At 43.3% G+C, this 21754-nt stretch overlaps 2 protein-coding genes across 20 annotated transcripts in view; one reads left to right on the top strand and one right to left on the bottom strand.

Moving 5' to 3' along the window:
* LOC108026588 (heterogeneous nuclear ribonucleoprotein L) overlaps window positions 1-21754 on the top strand; it is a 103839-nt gene that overhangs the window by 64900 nt on the left and 17185 nt on the right. For 8 of the 19 annotated variants that reach the window (XM_044092578.2, XM_044092579.2, XM_017097547.3 and 5 more), the window contains one exon: window positions 20335-20382. The exons of 8 other annotated variants lie outside the window; for them this stretch is intronic. In XM_044092578.2, coding sequence (XP_043948513.1) covers window positions 20335-20382 — 48 coding nt within the window. Of the gene's footprint in view, window positions 1-18206; window positions 18855-20334; window positions 20383-21754 lie in introns of those variants that run through there. 3 more of the 19 variants (XM_017097558.3, XM_017097560.3, XM_017097559.3) reach the window with 2 other exon arrangements.
* LOC108026590 (uncharacterized) lies at window positions 12364-13569 on the bottom strand. Its single transcript, XM_017097562.2, has 3 exons — window positions 12995-13569; window positions 12887-12941; window positions 12364-12838 (listed from the first exon to the last, which is right to left on the bottom strand). The coding sequence occupies exons 2-3, from the start codon at window positions 12938-12940 to the stop codon at window positions 12407-12409; spliced, it is 486 nt and encodes a 161-aa protein (XP_016953051.1). The 5' UTR covers window position 12941; window positions 12995-13569; the 3' UTR covers window positions 12364-12406.

Genomic DNA, 21754 nt, shown 5'->3' on the forward strand with positions numbered 1-21754 from the left:
AAATGTTGTATCCCCCGACCTCTCAGACACCTCCCCCGAAATACCGATACCAACCCACCAGCCACCCAGCCACCCAGCCACCTTCTCATTAATTTTCATTCCGACTCCCAAAGCGAAAAAAGAACCAAATCCAAACAGTGTTGGTGCGTGTGTTTGTTGTTTGTTTGGTTGCGTTGAACTATTTGAATTATTTATTGTTTTACGTTATTCATATTGCCTCCTAAGTTGGGCACTGTAGCAGCCCCAGGAGTTTAGTTTCCTCACTCGGCGAGGCTCCAATTAAAGGAGGCGCCCACACACTCACTCGCACACGCCGATTCACACCTGGCTGGGAAAAGTTCTTCTAATTGCAGGCTCTAAGATGCAATCACTGCAGTGTTCTAGCCGACATATGCGCAATTAAATGCCAAGTTATGAGCCAAGGTGAGCAGAGTGTAATCCTAATTAACTCGCTGTGAGAGCGACAAACACTCGACCCACTTTTCCCGGCTCGAGAATTCTATTAGGACAAATGGGCGCGAGGAGGCGCACTTTTGAGTCAACAAATAATCGAATGTTGGACTTGTTTGGGCCCTTAAACGTGACCCGGTGGCGGTTCTCCAAGCAAAAGTCAGCTTCCTAGGGAAAAAGATGAGAAAACTGCGTCACACAGAACTGCAAAAGGAAGTGAGAGCTGTACAAAGTGGGCGGCGGTGGTTGTTCAATATTATTGTACGAACATGTGTCTTCATTTCGACGTCGACTTTGTGGCCTGCCAAGACCATCAACACTTGCCCTCCACTCCACTCCACACTTTTCACCCAAATCGATTTGGCCTCCAGCAGTCTCTGTGTTCCCCTGCGCTCGTGTGCGTGCGAAGTGCAAAATTAATTGATTTTTTATAGCATTTCGAGTGTTCCTAGCTGTTGCCAGCATTCCTATTTCAATTGCGAGTATCGGAGTGTGAAAATTCCCAACGAAAGCCACCAGAACTGGGTCGGAGAGTTGCCCTCCTTTCTCGCCTTTCCTTTCCTTTTTGGCAATAAAATGATAAATGTGGCCTGGCCGCAAATCAAGGGGAAAGGATTCCGAAGAGGCGAAACTAATCCCTTAATTAAGGCGCTTCAGCCTGAATAGCAGTCGTTGGCTTAATTTGGACGCACACTTACTTTGTTGCCTATCGATCGTTTGGAAGTGAAACTTTTGCAGCCAAAGGAAACTCGACGCCTCGGGGCCGCACCTAGTTACAACTTTTGCATTATCTGAAAGCCGCAAACTATAAACTAAAAACCTCAGCAGCATCCTCCTGCTGCTGGTTATCAAAACTTATGTAACCTGCCCTGCGGATATGCCGGCTCGTTTATAATTTTTGCCAGAGAAAATCTACAGCCTCCGCCTGCCAGCCGCCAGCCTGCCTTCCCGGGGATGTTCTAATTTGTTGTGCGTAAATAACATTTCGAATTGGCCTGCCTTTGCATTAGGCCGGGCTCAAAGTTTCCTTGGCAAACAACAATTGCCGGAGAACTTCGGCTCTGGTCTCGGGCTCTGGGCTTTGGGGACAGCAAACTGATGCAGAAGATTAAGTAAAAATCCGTCTCTAACTGATGCTTGGCTGCTGCTTTTAATTGCATTTTACGCAAAAGTTTAAGTTCCGTCGTCGTTTCCTAGGTTTCAATTAGAGGCTTGGGGTTTGCCCCATCGCCCATCTCCGACCTCCATCTCCATCCGAAATTCCTATCTCTGTAAGTGCTTATACACGAAGGGCGTCCCAACCCCTATGCGAAGTTTCTTTATATCAAATACTGTGGGGAGTTGGCAAAACTTTTGGCCACTGCTGCTGGCTCCTCTTTGTTGTATTCCAGGGAGTTATTTCGTTGATTTTCGATAGTAAGCGGTGGCCTTTGACCCTGCACCCCTCAATTTTGTCCAGGACTCGGAAAACTTTGCAAGCAAATTTTCTTATCCAAGCTATTTGTTTGATAATTGGCCATGGCCACGGCATTTGGCATTGTGTACTCCTGCCACCTTTTTGTTGGGCTAAAGTTAAGTTTGCCTTCAGCTAAAAAGTCGAAATTCAATTGATTTGAAAGAGTGCGCCCGCAAGGGGGAGTTCAAAGTGTAATGGATTCATTCGAAGAGTTTGTTGTGCTCTGTTTTTTATTTTATTTTAGATTCGGTTCACTCTATTTTATTTCTGTTTGCCCTAGCCCCCCACATTTCTTCTCGGTTGGTTGCATGTTTGCTCGTGGTTTTTGGCATGCTCCGGGCTAAATATATGTGGTTAAGAGCCGAGCTAAATATGTTTCGTGTTGGCAAATATTTCCCCATGATTGGACCATTTGTTGCCTTTTGCTATTAGATGGTTTGTTCTTTGCCGAGTTAATTTGCAGCCATAGAGCTGTACAGTTCGATCCTGCACTGAGCTCATAATAAATTTATTAGCCCAAAGTGAACGTTAAATAAGTATTTTAAAATGCAAGTGAATTATTTCGATATTGATGTTTTACTTGTAAGTTAATGATTAATGATTTGCAAGCACCACTAAGCGGAATTGACATTTACTTATCAGTTCGTGCTTCCCTGTTATAACGAATCCCCGAGCTCGCCCCATCATTTCCACCTGCCAGATGAGTTTATGCATAGCTGATCACTTGCCCGTCCGTTGTTTTCCCTTTGTCAATTTCCCTTTGGGTTATGTGTGTGTACAGCTCCTGTCCTTCACCTCCCTGACTTCCCCGGCCTAATCAGAAAATAACAGCAGCCCCGGTCTCAGTTGCACTTATGACAACGCCGAGTAAGAATTCCGGCATTCAAAGGCGAAAGAACGAGCTGGCAGTGAATTCTTTGGGGGCTTGGGGCCGCATCCGGCTTTCTTTGGCCGCCTAATAAGCGTCCTTGGGGAAATTATGATGAGCAGAATTCAATTTCGTGTTTAATTTGCAGTGAATCCGTTGCTTTCACTCGCTCGGGCTGGACTCGGATTCCGACTCACTTTTAGTGGTGCTTTACCAGGCACAACAGGAGTAATAAAATACTGTGTATAGGGCAAGAAAGTGGCGGAAGCAATCTTTGCTGGCCAAAATCTTCAAGGCAACTTCTGCTGTTGGCCTTTGTTTAGGCTGGGTAAAGTTTTTATTTTCCTCGAACAATTTCCGCTAAGGGTTCCCCCGAACCGCCGCTAATATGCAAATTTGTTGCTGCCTTTGTTTTGCGCTCTGCCCCTTGTATTATACAAATAAATTTCTATGTGTTATCTTTCGCGACTGCATTCGCAGCTCTTTGGCCTTTTCCCCATTTTATTTTTTAACCACAATGAGCGCTTTTCATTATTTGCTGTGAAACAACATTTTCCCTTTTCTTCGCGTTTCCTTTCTTTTCATTATTTTATTTATATTTTATGCTGGCACTTTTGTTGTTCTTCCCGCTGCATAAATAAGTATTTTTAATTTTACCACAAAGTTTTTTCGGGTTCTTCATTTTCAGCAAAGCAAATGAAATGCTAAAGTGATTTTTATTAAAAAGTTTACTTTTTAATCTGATGTGCTCGTTGCCTCCACCCCCGCTGCGTTTCATTTATTTAAATTTTTGTCTGTTCTTCTCTTTTGCATAATTTTACCCTGCGGTTGACCCGCCATATGGCAGTTGGCAGTGAGGTTAATTAAAATTACAATTTTTTGTTTTCCCTTAAAGTTAAAGCGCATTGAGGAAGCCAAGTCCGTAGGATGCATTAACCGAAAAGTTCCACAAAGCCGTTTTGTTAATTAGCATGCCATAACCGCCCAGAAGCCCAAAAAAGTATGCTAAGCCAGAGAAATGATTCTCGGGACTTGTCCCAGTGCAATTTCAATTGCAATTCATAATGATTAACATATTTATGGGCCTTTGTCACGAGCCTGGGGACCCGAATCCCTGATTCCCGGCAATCGTTCACACCTCTAAGCCGGCAGATTTCCCAAAAGTGGGTTAGTCTCCTGGGCGCCGAGTGAAATGCGTGAAAGCCGTCGGTCCCCAAGGAGGCGCCTCAACTCGACTGGGCCGCAAATCCATTCGACGACAGAGCGCCCGCCTGTAAAAACAAAATGGCCAACATCCCGGCCGGAAGTTTCGAGTTGCCTCGGGCGGTTGGCTGGAACAACTGTAAATGGGAGCGTGACTGCAGCAGCTTGGTCCGCCACTGCCGCTCGCTTACTGCTGTTTCCGGCGTGGTAGGAAGTGTTTTTCATTTAAATGCAAGTGCTCTTCTGACTACTCTTTGCGGATAGGCTTACAGAGAGGAAAAATATTATAAAAAAGTAAAGTAAGGAAGAATTTGAAGATAAGGGAGTATTCATTTTCAAGAACTAACTATACCCCTTTATTAGGTCAGCATAAAATTTAAATCAAAACTTCAAGCCATTTCTAAATCAGTCATACTTTAATTTTTTTAAATACCAATAATAAATATACAGTTTCAGTCAAGATTTAATATTTTAAAATGATATGAGTTAGATAAATCCAATTTCCTTACATTTAATATTGAAAAATCAAAATATACTATATTGCATAAAGAAATATTTCTCAAAATGTTGATATAGATTGCTTGTTATCACAATGAAAAAATACATTTTTCGATATTAAAATATGAGTTTTATAATTAGTTAAATGGAAAGAAAAAAAAAGAATAAAATGAATTATTTTATAAATTATTCGTTGTAAAAATATTAATAATTTTTTTCTTTTGCAAACAAATTTTTAAGTAATTTCCATTTACTTTGTACCGCTTCTTCGAGCTCAGAGATTTTTCCTGTGCACACTGTGTGCTTCAGAATCGGAACTTGGAATTCAGCCCCTTGAAGAGCTAGAGCATCTCCCAGCTGATGGCATAATCAATTCCGCCCACAATTCGAGCTTTTTATCAGAAATTCAGCAACATGCATTGCAATTCCCAAGTTTGAATTGTATGTCATATATTTCTTCTTCTCCCCCAGCCCGCTGCTCCTGCTGCTCCTGTTCTTCCTTGGTGTTGCTTCAGCTGCCATGGGAAAACTTTTATGAGAAATTGAACGTCAGAATTTGCCGTCTCGCCCAGCAGCCCGCAGTTGTGTTTTGCATTATTGCCATGCCATAACAGCCTGCGGCATTGCATTTGAAAGTTATCAGCGAAAAAAGCTGGCTGCCGAGGAGAAAAACTAGGTGAAGATGGGCAGCATCTGCTGCAGGCGGTATTGTGACGGAAAGTTACTTACTTGAGCTCGATTTCAGTTGCTGAGTGTTTTTCAATTGTTGGGCTGCTGCTGCGCCGCCTTCAATCGTATCTGCCATCAACACATCATCCCGTGTACCTTTTTTTTCGGGCCCAGAGCCGTGCGAGGGGAGGGGTGCTTTATTGCGAAATATTGGCAACAGACTGCCGCAAATTGAGGAAGCCAAACATTTACCCCTAGCCCGATTCCAGTCCCAGCTATCTTGGCCATCTCGGGGCTGCCATTGTTGTCGGAGCTCCCTGTCACAGTGTCTTTGTGGGGCCCTGACTGTTATTGAAACATTTCTGGGCAGATAATAATTTTGCTTTATTATTTTCTGGCTTCTGTCGGCTCTGTTCGAGTGGCTTTTGTGCTGTGCGATGCTGCTGCCACTGCACTTTGCCATCCGTCCCCCGGACACCGATAATTGGCGAGTTTTGGCACTTGCAGCCGCTTTTCACACGCTCACTCCCCCTTTTCCCTCCCCACTCTATCCAAATCTGAATCTGACAAGCCATTGGCCATTTTCGGGGCCTGACATTTTCCGATTGTTTAACTGCCGTCGCCCTAGCCAGCCAGTCCCATACTTGTCGCCGGCTGGGAAAATATTGCCAGCAATTTGGCCATCATCGCTGGCATCTCGTCATCTCGTCATCGTCATTGTGCGTAATTGAGTGTAGCTTACTGTGATGCCTCCTCGAAATGTTGATTGCGAAGCGAGCAGGACAATAAGTGGCGAATCCATCGTTCGGTCGGATAAGCGGAAAGGCATCCAAGAGGGCAGACAGCAGTTGACAGATTGAATAGTGGCTGCAAAGGAAATTTAGGTATTCATAAAATTCCATATCACTACATAAATTATTGCTGCCTGGGCCTAGTAATTAATTGATTGTGGTTGTGGTAAATTTAAAAGCGGTATAAATGTATTATTCAACGCAATTTAAATAAGTCTGCAAGGGAAACAAGCAGTTTATTTTGTTTGGCTTTGAGGTTTTAATATAATTTTATATCTGTAGTAAAAATACAATGGATAAGGTGGTTTAATTAGACACAGAGATTCTTGAGTTTCAAAAGATTTTTAATGGTCGATATGTTTCTTATCAAAGAAAATTTAAGTAAATTAAAGTTACCCAAAAATTTTGGTAATTTGATTTGTTGTATATTAATCTCAGTCTTTAAAAAACCATAGTTCATATTACAATGGCATAAACTTCTTTTAAAAAATCTGTTATAACAAATTAATTGATAGAAATCTTAAAGCTCAGACAACACTGCGTATGAGTGATGAGTGGATAAAACGTCACCAGCGAGTGCGTGGATTTGTTTCTGCCTCGTGGAACCATTTCCGCCCATTGGGGTGCACTGGGGAGGAAATCTTTAACGAGGGGCCAGAGTTCGAATATCACAAGTCAGGAGTCTCGTGTTCCTTGGACCTTGGGCTCTTGCTTTGCTGTTGCCGCAGCCTTTGCCCTGCTGCCGTTGCCAGGGCTCAAAGTTGCATGCAACGTAAATTGGCGGCGCCGCATCTCCAGCCACTCAGCCCCCAGAGGAGTGGCGCACTCGCACTGGGACAGATTACATGCATGTGGAAACAAAAGACTGACGGGGACATTGTGCAACTGTCATCGGCGGTTGTCGTCCAACTAAGCATTTAATTTTAGCGCAGCCAGCGACAATTTTAGTGGTCGGAAGAGTCGGAAAAGTCGGGAAAGCGGGCTCTCGCAGGGCCTGCGGCCACTTTGTTGCCATTGCCGCAGTTGCGCAATATGTATGGAAAACGGCTGTTAACTGTTGACGTTGGGAAATTGTAACTGTAACAAAAGACAAGGCAACTTGTCCCAAACACAATGAACGCGAACCGCGAACGCGAATGCGAATGCGAATGGCAAACGTCGCTGATGGCCGGGAAATTGAATTAGCAAAATGCCTGCAATCGCAGGAAAAACCGAGGGGGCGGGGTGGCAAGAATCGCAATGGAAATGGCAACTGACTCCGAGATGCCGCGAGTGCAAAAACATCTTAGGAGGTCGGTCGCCTGAATTATGCACTACTCAAGTTAATTGCAGCCGAGGGTAGGAAATAACCGACTACCTCCCCTGGCTAACATCTGACAAGCTGGCTTAAAAAAAACAAAGAGGAAACTTATTCAATTAAACTTTGCCATTTTGCCATGGCATGCAGTGGAAAGTGTGCTCCTAATGGAGGGCAACCTTGGGCAGCTTTGCCACCACTGTAACCACCGACTGTGGGCCTGAATAAATTCCGTTTTAAATGAAATTTCGTTAAAATATAATATTTGCCAAGCTCCATTTGCTGGGCGTGGCACACATGTGACATGCGTTGAGATTTTTCATTTGATCGTCCGACTGCAGCTGCAGCTGCACATGCAAATTAGAGCGTTATTATATGGCCCCTTCCGCAGGCTGGCAACCCTGGCAACTCCGAACTAAGAGGCTCTGATGAATGGAAATTGTGCGGAGCGCAGGGCGCAGAGGGCAACCCTCGAGCGGGCTTTTGACTTTTTGGCCAGCTCACGACAAAATCTCTGGGGACGTTGTTTCATTCAACACACAACTATGTATTTTCTGGGGAAAACCGGCTCTGATTTATGCATGTTCTGCTGCCACATGAGCCCTTAGCTGCCCCCACCAACCCCCAAGCCAGCCCATCCATCCGCTCAACATTGTTTGATTAATTTCATAAGCTTTTGCCCCGGGGTCGCAAAAAGGACAACACATGTCGCCCGTATAGTTTGTTTTAATTGTTGCAGCACTTCACGGGCTTAAAAAGCTTCAGCTTGGCGCCTTTGAGTGTCAAGGAATTAGATTCTGTGAGCCATTAAATATTCTATTTATGTTCCTTAAATATTTATTGAAAGACGAACAAAAGAAGTGAGAACTGGGCGCAAGAAAACTAATTTGAATAAAGTTATGCTTTCCCTCAGTTTGGTTAGCTGGGATCTTCCCAGATTTGTCGTTTGTGTTTTCCTTAAGCCGGCTGACCGAAAAACCAATCTGTAAACGTTGACAGCTCTGCTTAAGAATGCCATCCTACCGCCTAATCCCTGCAAGGGTAACAATGCCAGCCTGCATCCCAGCAGATGGATGTGCAACAGTTTTCCCCGGCATTGGGTGTTGTGCAATTTCTTGTAAATTTAATTTCCTGCCTCGCATTTCTGCTCATTTGGCTCGGCTCTCTGTGCGAATTGACATTGACTCTCTGTCGTTTGATTTGCATTTTGGCAGAGGCGATGGAGATGTCTTCGGTGCTCATCAGCTATGCAGAATTCATTTCCTCATTCGTTCAATTACACAGTCATCGTTTTGGGTGGCAACCAGCAAGGGCAGCAGAAGCGGCAGCAGCTCACCAGATTGCAATAATTTACGAATCAAATATTTGTCAGGTGTCACAGCACATTCAACGAATTTCCAAAAGTTAATTAACTTTGTGTGGGGCTCTGAGGATTCCAATAACTTCAGCAATATTCGAAATTTCAAGCATGTCGATTGTGGCTTTCTGCGGGCAAAGTAATTGCCAATTAGTACTCGACATATGTAAAGACTATTTTCTGATTTGTGTTGTGGCACAGGCAATGCAAGGTGCAAGGGAAAAAATGGTGGGCAAATCAATTTGGGATAAAATAGCTAAATTTGCCAACCAATCGATCCAAAACAAATGTCAAATATTTGCCAAATTACTCAGCACAAAACCCGAAAGCCAAAAGTTATGTGCAAAAATGTTTTTGCCTGCCAATGAGACGTGAACTTTTGCGGCCCCTCCCCTGCCCCACCCTCGACCATTTTTCCCAAGCGGCACTCTCACGTCAAGGAAACCTAATTGATTTTAAAATAAATAATGACTAATCACCACCTGCGAGAGCGAAAGGGAAATGTGTGCCTTGCGTTCACTCTCTGGGTTTTCTAGGTGGAAAAGTGGAAGGGGGAAGGAAGAAATTCCGTGGCATCCACCTTCTCCTCAGCTGCTTGGCTTTCTGGGTCGATTCCGGTTGCTGTGTAGACACGGGTTAACCCGTCCAGGGGATCCCTTCCGCCGCTTGATTAATTGAAATTTCACTCACTGTCAAGGTGTGTACACTGTGTGTGTGAGTGCTCAGCACGGGCACGTCCGGGGGCGGTGCAAAGGGTGGGGGCGTGGCAGCTGCAACTCGTCTCCACCAGGATGTTTGCCCTTCAGCGGGTCAGGGGGCGGGGAAAGTGAAAGCGGAGGGGGCGGGGGAAAAGCGTTTCCCAAATTAATTGAGTGCGCTAATTTTGGCAAAAAGGTTTTTTAATTGATGGCCCGAGTTTCGGGATTGTTGGGAAACTTGTTTACTTGGAAACTAGTTTGCTCCGAGGAGAGTTTCAAGTAAATGTAGTAGGTAAATTCGATAACAACTAATCAAAGTCCGTATATTAATTGACCCTCTGGCAAGCTCTCAGTTAAGCTGATTTAATTGTTAATGCCTCGAGCTAATGATTCGATTACCGCCCGCTGGCCAAAGTTAAAGTAAACATAATTAGGCTTGATTGGGGGCTTAAAATGTAATCAAGATTGGAAGTAATCTTCTCCAGGTACTTCACACCGATAGCGTCTTAAACCGATTTTAATAGCTGCATTGATAAGGTATTCCCGGTCATAAATTTCCGGTTCCAATCAGGGGTTATACCCAGGGAATCGAGCACGGAGAGTGCCTGATAAATCGAACAGTTGATCTGGTGAATGGATTACTTTAGTTCAGCGGTTGTAGTGCTCTTGGTTTTCCGTTTTCAAAGAACTTTCCCCAATTCTTCGTCCCGCTCGTTGGTGTTTTCATTACCGCTTACCAGTCGGCCAGTTGGCCAGGCTCAATTTGCATCGCATATGTTTAGGTGCGCACATGTATGTGCTCCTAGCCTATTATGCTTCGTTTTGGCCTTTTAGCATTTGGCCTCTGAATGAACTTGGTTTTGGGAAATGCTTTTCGTGGGCAATTTGCGGCTTTCTGTGGTGTTGATGCGATAATTGTGTTCCGAGTGGCAGTTGATCCAATGAATGGTTCAGCACACAGCATCGGCATCGGCACCGCCATAAATGCAGTGCGGGGCTGGCAAACATTATGACTTTTCAATCGATAACTGCGAAATGTGTGGGGTATTACACGGGGCTCTGCCCGCGCGTTTCTTTGGCAAAGTAATGACCCAAAAATCTAAATTTCCCCCACTACATGTGCTGCTGGCTGGCTCCTTCATGCAGGCTCGTATAGATATGCGAACCACCCGTCCATCCCCCTCCCGTAGCTCTTACATACTTGTGCATACATTTACATTTACCCTAATGCTGTGCCCGGGGGTTTCAAAGCCCACCGCCTTCTCTTCCGACCCCACCCCTCGCTGGCTGTGTGCCAGAACAAAGTGCTGTTCCAGAAGGATACAGATACATATAGCTGTGTAGATACTCACACTCGTACGCACGGGCAGCAACAGTCTGCCTGTTTGCTCTCCACCAATATTCAAAAACTGATTTTCATATGTCTTTTAAGTTTATTTGCGAGCGGGCAGATTGCGGGCAGACACAGCCCCCTAGGTCGTTCCATTTCTGCTGTATCTGTTTTGGCATCGCCTTGTGGCTCTTATCGCAACCGGCACACGCACAAAAGTTGGCCGAGTGTTTGCAAATTTTTTTCCTCGTCGCTCGCTTTCTTAACTTTTTTATTGGCCCCGAATTTAATTCACAGAGCAACCAGCTCCTGTGTGTAAGTTCTTTTTTGAGAAGCGATTTCGAATGCAAATTTTATTGGAACAAGAGGGAGTCGTCGGCAGGGAGATTAAAATCAATTCAATTTGCTGCAGACCCAGCAAAAGTGGTAATAATTTTCCTTCTTTGTTTTGCCAACGACGAGCGAGCACACAGAACCTTTCTTTTACTTAACATAATGAGATTTTGAGCGAGTGCGTTTATTGTTACGGAATATACAATGGGCTCAGCCTGGGGAATTTTGTTTAGTCAGGCAAATGAAACTGAGCTGGGATAGAGGGATCACGGATCACGGCTGTTTCGGGCCCAGTCAGTGGGTTAGGCAGTCAGCTGGCTATTAATTGACCCATTTCTTAGCCCTGCTTGGCTTTGTGCCGGGCACACTGCTGGCTGTCAATATATCACACGTTATGCACCATTAGGTGCTCGCTTAATAGGCGGCCATTTATCAAAGGCTCCCTCGAAGTGCTGCCAAATGTTAAGGAATCGGTTTGGAGGCCGGGATGAGCTTCACAAAATAAAAATCAGGAATGAAGCAGGCGTCAGACTCCAGCGCGTTTGTCATAATAAAAGTTACTTAAAAATTGCGCGAAAAATATCAGGGCGAGCATAAATCAATGCCGTTGGCAGGTACAACAAGGCGCATGCTTGATTTATGCTTTGGGGATAGTGTTCTTTTCCTTTGTACACCCAAAAAATATGCTCCTGGTCAATGAGGCCCATAATTAGCCAGCCCACGAGGCGTATGCGCCGTTAAAGCCAGGCTGCGTTTATCGCGCATACGCCCCTTGCGCCACATAATTATGGGAAATAAGGGATTGCTGCACTGGAGGATTCAAGCTGCCCTCGTTAATTAACAAACTTAAGCCTGCCGCTTGATAAACACAACTCGACTGTGTGTCTTGCGTACCTCTCGTTCGGTTTGCTTAGGCAGAGTGCAGTAAGAGCAGGTGCCCGAGTGCCACTGCAATGCCAGCTGCTCTTGCAACTCCCAACAGGCTGCCGCAATTTATTGCCCTGGCTTCGACAGCCTCGGGGCAATCAAATAACAAAATGGCTGCGCAGCGCTTTGACATTTAATTGCCTCGCCGTCGTTGGTGGCAAACTTATGAAATATTTTGCGAGCAGTTGCAATTTTATCCTCCTCCTCCCTATACATTTTGCCATCTCTCATGTGCCGCCGATTTTAATAAACGACAGACCTTGTCGGCTGGTGTTCGATCCGCGGCTTGCGGCTCCCATTTGGTTATGAGGAGTCCAATTCTGCCAGCCCATTGCACTTTTTAATTTGCTGATTGCCCATGGCAGCAGAGCAGACGTGTTTAGGCTTATAGAACGCGCACATAACGTCCAGAAAACTTAAACGGAATTTTTCGAATGTTTAGGAAAAAGAACTTTCCCAATTTTATGCAAGTTAGCAGATGAAGTCTTTAGTTTTAGGTATTTATTTGACAGACTAACGATTCCGTGATTCAGGGAATCTCTATAGAAAAGTCGCCCTCCTCCTTGTCCTTATATGAGTAGCACTTCTCAGCACCCATCTCCAACAGGCACAGGAAAGCTGTTTCGACCTTGTGAGCTTGTTCTTTCTGCAATTCGCCGGGCGTGGGTTTGTTCAGCTTGCAGGCCACATACAGCAGCCTGAGGATGAACTTTATGCTCTTCCCGGACAGAATAAACTTGGAGAACATGGACGTGATTTCAACCATCATATTTGAGGAGATCGGCAAATCCTCGTTGTACAGTTCCACCTGCCGTATGAGCACCTTGACGCCAGAGGTCACGGCTAGATCGAATATATCCTGCCTGTTTATTTGCGGAAAGCACATTTCAGTATGGTGATCCATAGACAAACCCATGCTGAAGCCAAAAAACAAAATGAAACCGAAGGCCAGGAGCTCCCTCTGCAACAGAAAATGTTTGAAACATGCTAATCTTTTCTAAGATCTCACCATTATATCAAAGCTAGTTGTTCCCTTGAAAGACATCCGTCTGGCAATGAACATTCTGAAAAGTTAATAACTTTATTTGCTGCTAATGAGCTGCAAAATCTGATTTACCATGCCTCGAATCGAAAATCAAGCATTTGGGATGGTCTGAATGTTACATAAGCGCAGGGAAAATTTTCCAGGGAATTCCTCGCGCCATATATCCAGAATTTTAATATCTCTATTGGCACAGTCTCGCCGTGCTGGCATTGACCTTGCTTCGCTCTTGGGTAGTTGGCCAAAATGGGTATTCATTAACAACGCCAAAGGCAAACAAACAGAACAGAGGCACGCGAGAAATTCAATGAGAAATAAAAGCGATTAACAGAAACAGATTCTGTGCCTGCACTGCGTTGAATTTTGGTTTGAATCTACCTCATAAATGAGACGGAAAATCAAATTTCCACTCAGCCCCATGGAGTGCGAAGCTTTTCCTCTTAGCCGTTGGCAGTGTTTACAATTTTCCAGTGCCTTATATATGACGCTCCGTTGTTGATAGTTTCTGCGTGCGCCTGTTTTCAATGAAATCGTATGGGTACCGATTGTGTGGGAAAATAAAATTTGCGAATTATGCAAGAGTCGAAAGAGGGGCAGTGGGAGGTCTCTTCACCAGAGTGTCCGCTTGTTTATCTGGCTATTTGTTTACTCCAGGCGGTTTGAAAATATTCGGACAATTAAATCGCTGTGATCTATGCCTTTCACTAAAATAAAACTGTGAAAATAATAAATTAAATGAATAGGAGAATAAAGCATTCGAGAGAATGAGTTATACTTTTAATCTTATTTTCCCTGTGCAGCGAATATTTAAAGTGCGATTAAAATAAGATTCGAATTTATTTAGCGGTCTTTTCTGTGCAGTTTTATTTTGCCATGAACAATGTCGCATAAATCCCAGCGCACACAAATTTCGCCAACTTATTTCACTTTAAATGTGCTCAGCAATTAATGCATTAATGCAAAGTGACAGACAGATGATGGCCAGAATATTTACGCACAGATTTATGTTCGCGGCTTATTAGATTAAGCACGAGCATTTAATTGCAAGTTTTGCTAGGATATTGAACTTAAGCGCATTTCCGCAATATATGGAAGCTTTGTTGTGCAGAAAGGAAGTTCTTCTTTTAAGTTTCCTGGCTAGTGGCACAAGGAGTTCCCGGTAAATTCAATTTCCATCTCTTGTTCGGGCTCCACTTGTGTGCGCAATAAACAATTTCCCATTTCTCCAATTTCGCCTCACCGCATTATTTACTTCCTTTCCGCCACATCCACATCAACATCCTTCCACTTCCATCTCAATCGCTCCAATTTTTATGGCAGCCAGAGCAGCGTTTATGGCCAAGAGCCATCAAATACGCTCGTGGTCAGCCGACAGAGGGAAACTTTCGCCGCAACAATGTTTCCCCACTCACGCATATTTCTATTTGCGCTGTTTGAAATAGAAAACAAACAAATAAACGTCGCAGTGCATCGAAACCCTGGACGAGTTTTCCCAGCGATATGCTTACATAACTGCCATGATGACGATGGCGATGGCGATGGCCGATGGCCCTGGCCAATGGCTCCTGATGAGCTCGGTTCAATGGCTGCGCCACGGCAACGCACGCATTCCGAAAGTGATTTTGATTTCGATTTCGTTCGATTCCGTTCGATTTGCTTGCATCAGACGCGAACCTCTAGCGAAAGATACTGCGCACAACAACGGCAAACGAGTTCAATTGGCGAAAACCACTTTTGGCCGCCAGTTTGCATCGCTATTTCCTGGCCGTGGACACTGCCCCGCTCCCCTTTTCCAGCGGCGAGATGGGTCGGAAAACTTGATTTTCCAGCTGAACCCAAGGCGAGCGGAAAACGCATTCCCAAGCGGAGCGTGAGTTTCCCAGAGCTGTCTTCGTCGTCGTCGTCCATGTCGTCGCATGTTGCTCTAATTGCATGACAAACTCCCTGCCAACTTTCACACACTTTTAGCGTTATCTTCGGAGGTAAAACTGCAGCTTTGGTTTAAAACTGCCCGGCCATAAATGTCACATATCAAAAGGAAAAGTGAAATTTTTGTTGTTACGACCAGAGCAGTCTCCGGAAGTAGTTAAACTAAGGTGGGAGTTCAGGGGGTTTTTAGGAAGATTGTGGAGAACAGGGAGCGCTAGAGCTTCAGGACATAGTCTCATACAGACATATTCTTACTATTATCCGATATATTTTGCTAAGATATCCTACACCCAAAACCATAATTTAATCGCTTTAATTAGAGTAAAATGTTGTGGATTATTTGGTATACTCGTATATTAAAATGAAATCAGATGCAACCCCAAAGGTATGAGTATTCTGACATATTCCAACTGCCTTCTAATTCAGATTTTAGTTATTACGAAAGCCCATTTGAAATAGAACAGAGGCACATAACCGAAATTGTTCAAGACATTTTAACGTAATTAAATTTAAACGCAGCCTCTAATGATTTCGTCTGTCTTGTCTGCGCCTTGCATCCTATGAATGTGCCAGAATAACAACAGAGATGAGGGCACAGAATGCCAGAGACAGGCAAATCTAATAAGCATAATGAATGAACCCCGAAACTCGGGAATGTCAGCAGCTGAGTTGCTGTTTTCACTCAACACGTTGAACTTGTGCTGTCACCTGTGAAGGCAATGATGAACAGCCGCCCTGCACGCCACTGCGTATTTTTTCTCCATTTTTTGAGCTCCCAGGGGGTGACCGTGGCCGCTGGCATGTGGCAAATGTCTTGCAATCCACACCCGGGCCATGTAAATACGCCTGCTCTGCTGTCGTTCGCTGTTTTGTTTAATTAATTTCTATATTAGATACACTTCATTAAAAATGCCTTGGTTTTGTCGAGTTGTGTGGTGTGGTCGTGCCATTGTTGTGGGTTATTTTTGGCAATCGAAAGGAATTCGGTGATTGAGCGGCACAAATGTGGCTCGAACGAGATCTGTGCCAGGAGATACGTTTACATTTGCAGATTCGGCCAGCCTAATGGTTCGTAAAAGATCTATGGCCAGCTTGCATAATTCAGTAATCGGGTGTCCGTTTGAGTCCGGACCCAAAACACTTTGGTCCCAGAATTCTGCAGGCCACCTGCCTTTCAGGACTCCTGTCCCGTCCTGACCTGTCAACCACTCCATCCGTCTGGCAGTGCCAGAGCAATTAACGAACTCTGAGCCCAGGGACTAGAGGTGGAAATCGGGTCAAGAGGGGCCGAGCAAAGTGCCGTCCTGGAGTTCGGGGCCATGCATTTGTCGTCGCAGGCATAATGAAATGCATTTCAATCCTCATTAGGCATGCCATTTTGTGAATCTGATTCTGATTCCGCCTGACGGGATTTCGCCCCTCGAGCTTGATGGAGCCAGTCCAATTGAAGCGCACAGAGACTGACTTTAATTGGCCAAACGGTGGCAATTGAGCAATAATTGAGTCAATCGAAGTTAGCCCCTATGGGGAATTCAATTATATAGGTTCCTAATTTTTCACGTCCTTAAAAAAACGATGGCTAGCACGAAAAAATAAAAATTTGAATATAGAAAAAAACCTAAGAGTTTCTTATGGGAATGTCTAAAAGTATGCAGCACAAAAAACTTTGTTTTTCGAAATAAATACTGCTAAGTTTCGGAGTTACATTAAATGCTGCATACTTATGCACCCCTTTAAAGTTATTTAGCAACCCTGCAACGTAAGGGTTTTTATACGAGTGTCTAAAAGCATGCAATAAAAAATATCCTACTTTTTCGGAATAAATTCAGAGGATTTTGCATTCTTTCAGAGCGCTTTTCAAGTGATTTCAAACCCGTAACTTGAGTTAATAAATGCAACCATAAACCATAATAATTGTTGGGTCATAATTAAAGTACATTTTCTTAAGAATAAATCTTTCTCTACTCTGCGTTGTTCCCAGTTAATTTTGTCATACGATTAAGGGGTTTTTACGCCAGAAGCGCAGCTACCACTTAATGCAACTTTGATGTTTTTCTGGCCACGCACCAAAGAAGAAGTTTCACCTGCTGCGGATTTTCGGGCGGAAACGAGTAAATAAAAACTTCTGCGGTTAAAGTTTTTCCGCCTTTGTTTTGGCTGTGCAAATGTGCTTTCTGCAAAAGCAGCGTCAGCCCCTCCCCCATTTTTTACTGCCGCCGCCCCCTCCGCCCAGAAAATGGACTTCTCATTCGTGTGGCATTTTTTGGCACTTGCCACAATGGCCACGTTCCGCTCTCACACTCGCAGAAACTGACTCAGACTCAGGCGCATTCCGTGGCTCGTGGCACGTCGTTCTGGGAGCCCACTCTTCCATTCTACGGACTACGGCCTGCGGAATGGTGAGGCGGCAGGGCGGGGGGCGTGGCCGCCACGGCTTTTTGGCAGCGGCAACTTTGCTTTGTCATGTGCCATATTTCTTTCTCGCCCGGCAACTGTGCTGCGGTGACAAAAGATACTTTCGTTCAAGAACTGCAAATTTGGCTCTTTCCTAGGCAACTTGATTCGATTTCATCAACGACTGTTCACACTAGCTCCTGCTGTCTCTTTGAATGGCATCCATGCTTTTACATTGATTGTTATATGAAACAGTTTAAAAAATGCTTAAATATTAGTTGCCTTTTTGATATAAATCCATACAAATACTTTTTACGAAAAGGATTTAAAGGTTTTGAACCAAGTCTCATTTAAAAAAAATATTTTTTTCTCATAGAACGTAAATGTAAATTAAATAAATTATGTACCCAAGATTTATTTTTTAAACAAGAAACTAAAATGGCAGAGTGGCTAAGATACCTTTTTTTTAATAAGCTAAAATTTTTGATTGCCAATCGCTCATAGTGAAAAATTCTCTAGTGGTCGGTTAAATACAAAATATTGGTCAACCCACTTAACATATTTTTTTGATGAGCTATACAATAATTGGGCAGTTTAGCCTACATGATTCTAACCAGATATATGCGAGAAAAACTATCTGTGACACATATATATTCGCTTAAAAATCCGTTACGGCGTACATTAAATTTTTCAAATGTTCTAAGGATACAGTAAATTTTCCGTTAGAACAGTTTGAGCCGAATCATCGATAAGTTTTATTTTCGGTCTGAAAAGTTATCCTAAAGTTGCCACTCAAAATGGCTTCATAGAGGAAATGCGATAGTTGATGTGAAACGTCCCTCTTAAAAGGGTTGCCAACCCATCCTGCCAGGGTCAACTCTATTAAACTTTGTCACATAGCAGGCTCTTGATTCGAGAAAAATCCATAGTAGGCTTTTTTGTTCAGGACTGTCAAATTCTGGGCAATGCCAGTCATTCGTCTGTGAGACGTCTTACCGTAAAGTACACCTAGGCATACAACAACCACAAATATATATAAAATAAAAAAAACCAAAAAAAGATTAATTCTGACCATAAAATTTGTGTTGTTCACCTTATACAAAGTGTCTTACCCAAAACCGTGTTCACTTATACCGTGTTACATTCTACCGTGTTGCCAAAATTTTTCCCGTTCATTCTCGTTGACTCGTTGACTTCGCTGCCGGCTTGCTAGTTTGTCCTCCGACCTTCTTCGCTGACCATCGAGTAGTTTTTCGGTTTGAATCCTAAAGAAAAGGCTAGATAATGAATAATCTGAACGCCAATGCCAGCGCCTTTTTGTGGCAAGCTCCGACGCAGCAGTTGCCGCAGCAGTTGCAGCCGCAGCCGCTGCAGCAGCCCGGGGTGCAGGCCGTGCCGCCCGGCCAGCTGCTCCACACCGCCGTCGTGTCGCAGCCGCGCAAGTTCGGCGGCAACAAGAGCAACTACAACTACATGCACGGCCAGTCCGGTCCGCTCCTGGCCGCCGGAAATCCTGCCGGCAATCCGATGGGCGGCCTCGGCGGTAACCCCAATATCTACCGCAAGCGCCAGCCGATCAACGCCTACAACCCCGGCTGTTATCAAACGAATGGTAAGCAAAGGGGTTCTTCGGTGGTTTGCCCTAAAACATTCTTACGAAATACATTTTCACTGAGGTTCTTGGGTGAAAAGCAGCCATTTTGTGAAAAATATTTTTAGACCGTAAAGGCTTTTAGGATTAAATCAATTTTAAAGGGTTAATGTATTGAAATCAAGGGCATCTTGAGATAGGGACATAATTTCTCAATTGTTACATTATGGTATCTATTTTTATATATACCTTTTTTTTGGTGGTGGACATAATGACTCTGCAAAATATATGCCAAAAACCAGCCTCAAAAAAGTGTTGGAAAACCCTGCTGTAGGAAATTGAAATTGAAATCTAGTCCGTGAAGGCATCTAGGATTAAATCAACTAATTTTAAAAGATTAATGTAGTTAATACAAGGCATTTTGCGATAGGAAACAATATCTTTATCGTTATATATAGATATACATTTATTTTTTGGGAGGGGGACATAATGAAAATACGCTTAGTCATAGTAATAAGAATACCGAAATACTATCATTAAACAAATAGTGTTGAAAAACTCTAGTGTAGGAAATAAGAATGTCCCAATACTGAATATCATTCCATTCCTACCTTTCGCAACATTTGTCGCTAAACGCTGTTCAACACAGATGAAATATTCAAATTGAATTCTTGTACTACTCACTCACTGTTTGAATTGTTAAATACAATATATATATACTCATATATTTTTTTGTGCCGTTTCGAAGGTGGTTTGGCCTAAAACATTCTTACGAAATACATTTTCACTGAGGTTCTTGGGTGAAAAGCAGCCATTTTGTGAAAAATATTTTTAGACCGTAAAGGCTTTTAGGATTAAATCAATTTTAAAGGGTTAATGTATTGAAATCAAGGGCATCTTGAGATAGGGACATAATTTCTCAATTGTTACATTATGGTATCTATTTTTATATATACCTTTTTTTTGGTGGTGGACATAATGACTCTGCAAAATATATGCCAAAAACCAGCCTCAAAAAAGTGTTGGAAAACCCTGCTGTAGGAAATTGAAATTGAAATCTAGTCCGTGAAGGCATCTAGGATTAAATCAACTAATTTTAAAAGATTAATGTAGTTAATACAAGGCATTTTGCGATAGGAAACAATATCTTTATCGTTATATATAGATATACATTTATTTTTTGGGAGGGGGACATAATGAAAATACGCTTAGTCATAGTAATAAGAATACCGAAATACTATCATTAAACAAATAGTGTTGAAAAACTCTAGTGTAGGAAATAAGAATGTCCCAATACTGAATATCATTCCATTCCTACCTTTCGCAACATTTGTCGCTAAACGCTGTTCAACACAGATGAAATATTCAAATTGAATTCTTGTACTACTCACTCACTGTTTGAATTGTTAAATACAATATATATATACTCATATATTTTTTTGTGCCGTTTCGAACGCTTGCACAAGTCATTAAAAGCGTTTATTTTCTTTTGTCTTTTCAGGTAAGTCGCTGTTTTCTATACCCGAAAATGTTGTTATGCTTGAGAGCCGTAAGTACATTTGAAACTAGAGCACATTTCAAACACACGCACACTGGAAACACGACTCCCCCCAAACACAAATACACACGCACAACATTTGCCGATTGAATCAATCAATCAATCGTCCTGGGGCCAAAAGTTGAAGAGCATCGAGGGGCCGGGAGTTTTTGTGATGAAATGTAAACGGCGAAATTAATTTCCAATAGAGGGGGAGGAAGGGGACTGAAAGTTCAATTACAAAATAAAACAATGCATCTGGCAGGGAAATATAAAGATCAAAAGATGCCAGGGCCAAATTTGCATCTCTATGCGAAATTTATTTTCGCCATTAATCAATTTCGCTTCTCTTCCGTTCGGATCGGTTCTTATTCCAGCTTCCTGCTGCCGGCCAGCAAAATGCAATTTACATTTTTTGTCTTGCATGAATTTTCAATTGCATTTTCTCGGCGAGCTTTTCTTCTGTGTTTATATCGGGTCCATTAACATTTCTATAACGATGACGTTGCTCGCCCAGCGACGTCCAAGATTTTCCCGATTCTCCTTGGAGGTCGTTTATTTTTCCTATTTCCCGCATTGTTTTGGCCATTTGCATAATTTTCAATGCACGCAATTTCCATTCAAAACGTCGAATGGGTGCGGTGAAACCCATCTATACAGCCATAAAGGACTTGTAATGGTTTTTAAGTGTGGCATTCTGTGCGTCCTACCTTAAAGATGCCTTTCAAGAGGTGGCAAAATATTAGGCAAAGTCAATTATGGTTATGGCTCATTTTCTTAATCGTCCCCAAGATCCACCCAGGCCATCTGACAGTGTCATAAAAATATGAAATTGCCGTTTGAACAGTTTCTCGTTGGACACAAGAAGCCGAACAAATTTGCACCATAATTAAAATAAATGCTTTCAATGGCCAATAATTGCCAAATAAATTAATTTTAATTGCAAGCAGCCGACGGTTGCGGGTGGCAAACCACAGCCGGCTAAAAATATATTTCAAAGTGGCTAAAATAAAATGTACGCCTTACACTCGCGATGTGTGTAGGTTTCGACTCTCCGCCCCTTGGCTCTCTGCCTTTAATTTATTTTTAAATGTTCCGCTTTTTCCTGTCCAATACGAGAGGTGCCACGCCCACTGTTCGCACCACCACCCGCGGCAGATGTCGCGTTTTGCAGGTGGGAAGAAGCCGAAAACACTTAAAAATACATAAAAATACCAATGGGGATGTATGTATGTTCGGGGGGTGGTGTGTGTTCGGCTGACATGTTTATGGTGGTTGCCTTCTGAAGATTTCCCCAAGATTGTTTTCCATGGGATCAGCGGCCGAGTCACTCGAAGATTTATGTGGGCGTTCATTAAACGCACATCCGTCCCGGCCGCCAATC

The sequence above is a fragment of the Drosophila biarmipes genome, chromosome 2R, assembly GCF_025231255.1.
Source record: "Drosophila biarmipes strain raj3 chromosome 2R, RU_DBia_V1.1, whole genome shotgun sequence".
NCBI classification, from domain to species: Eukaryota; Metazoa; Arthropoda; class Insecta; order Diptera; family Drosophilidae; genus Drosophila; species Drosophila biarmipes.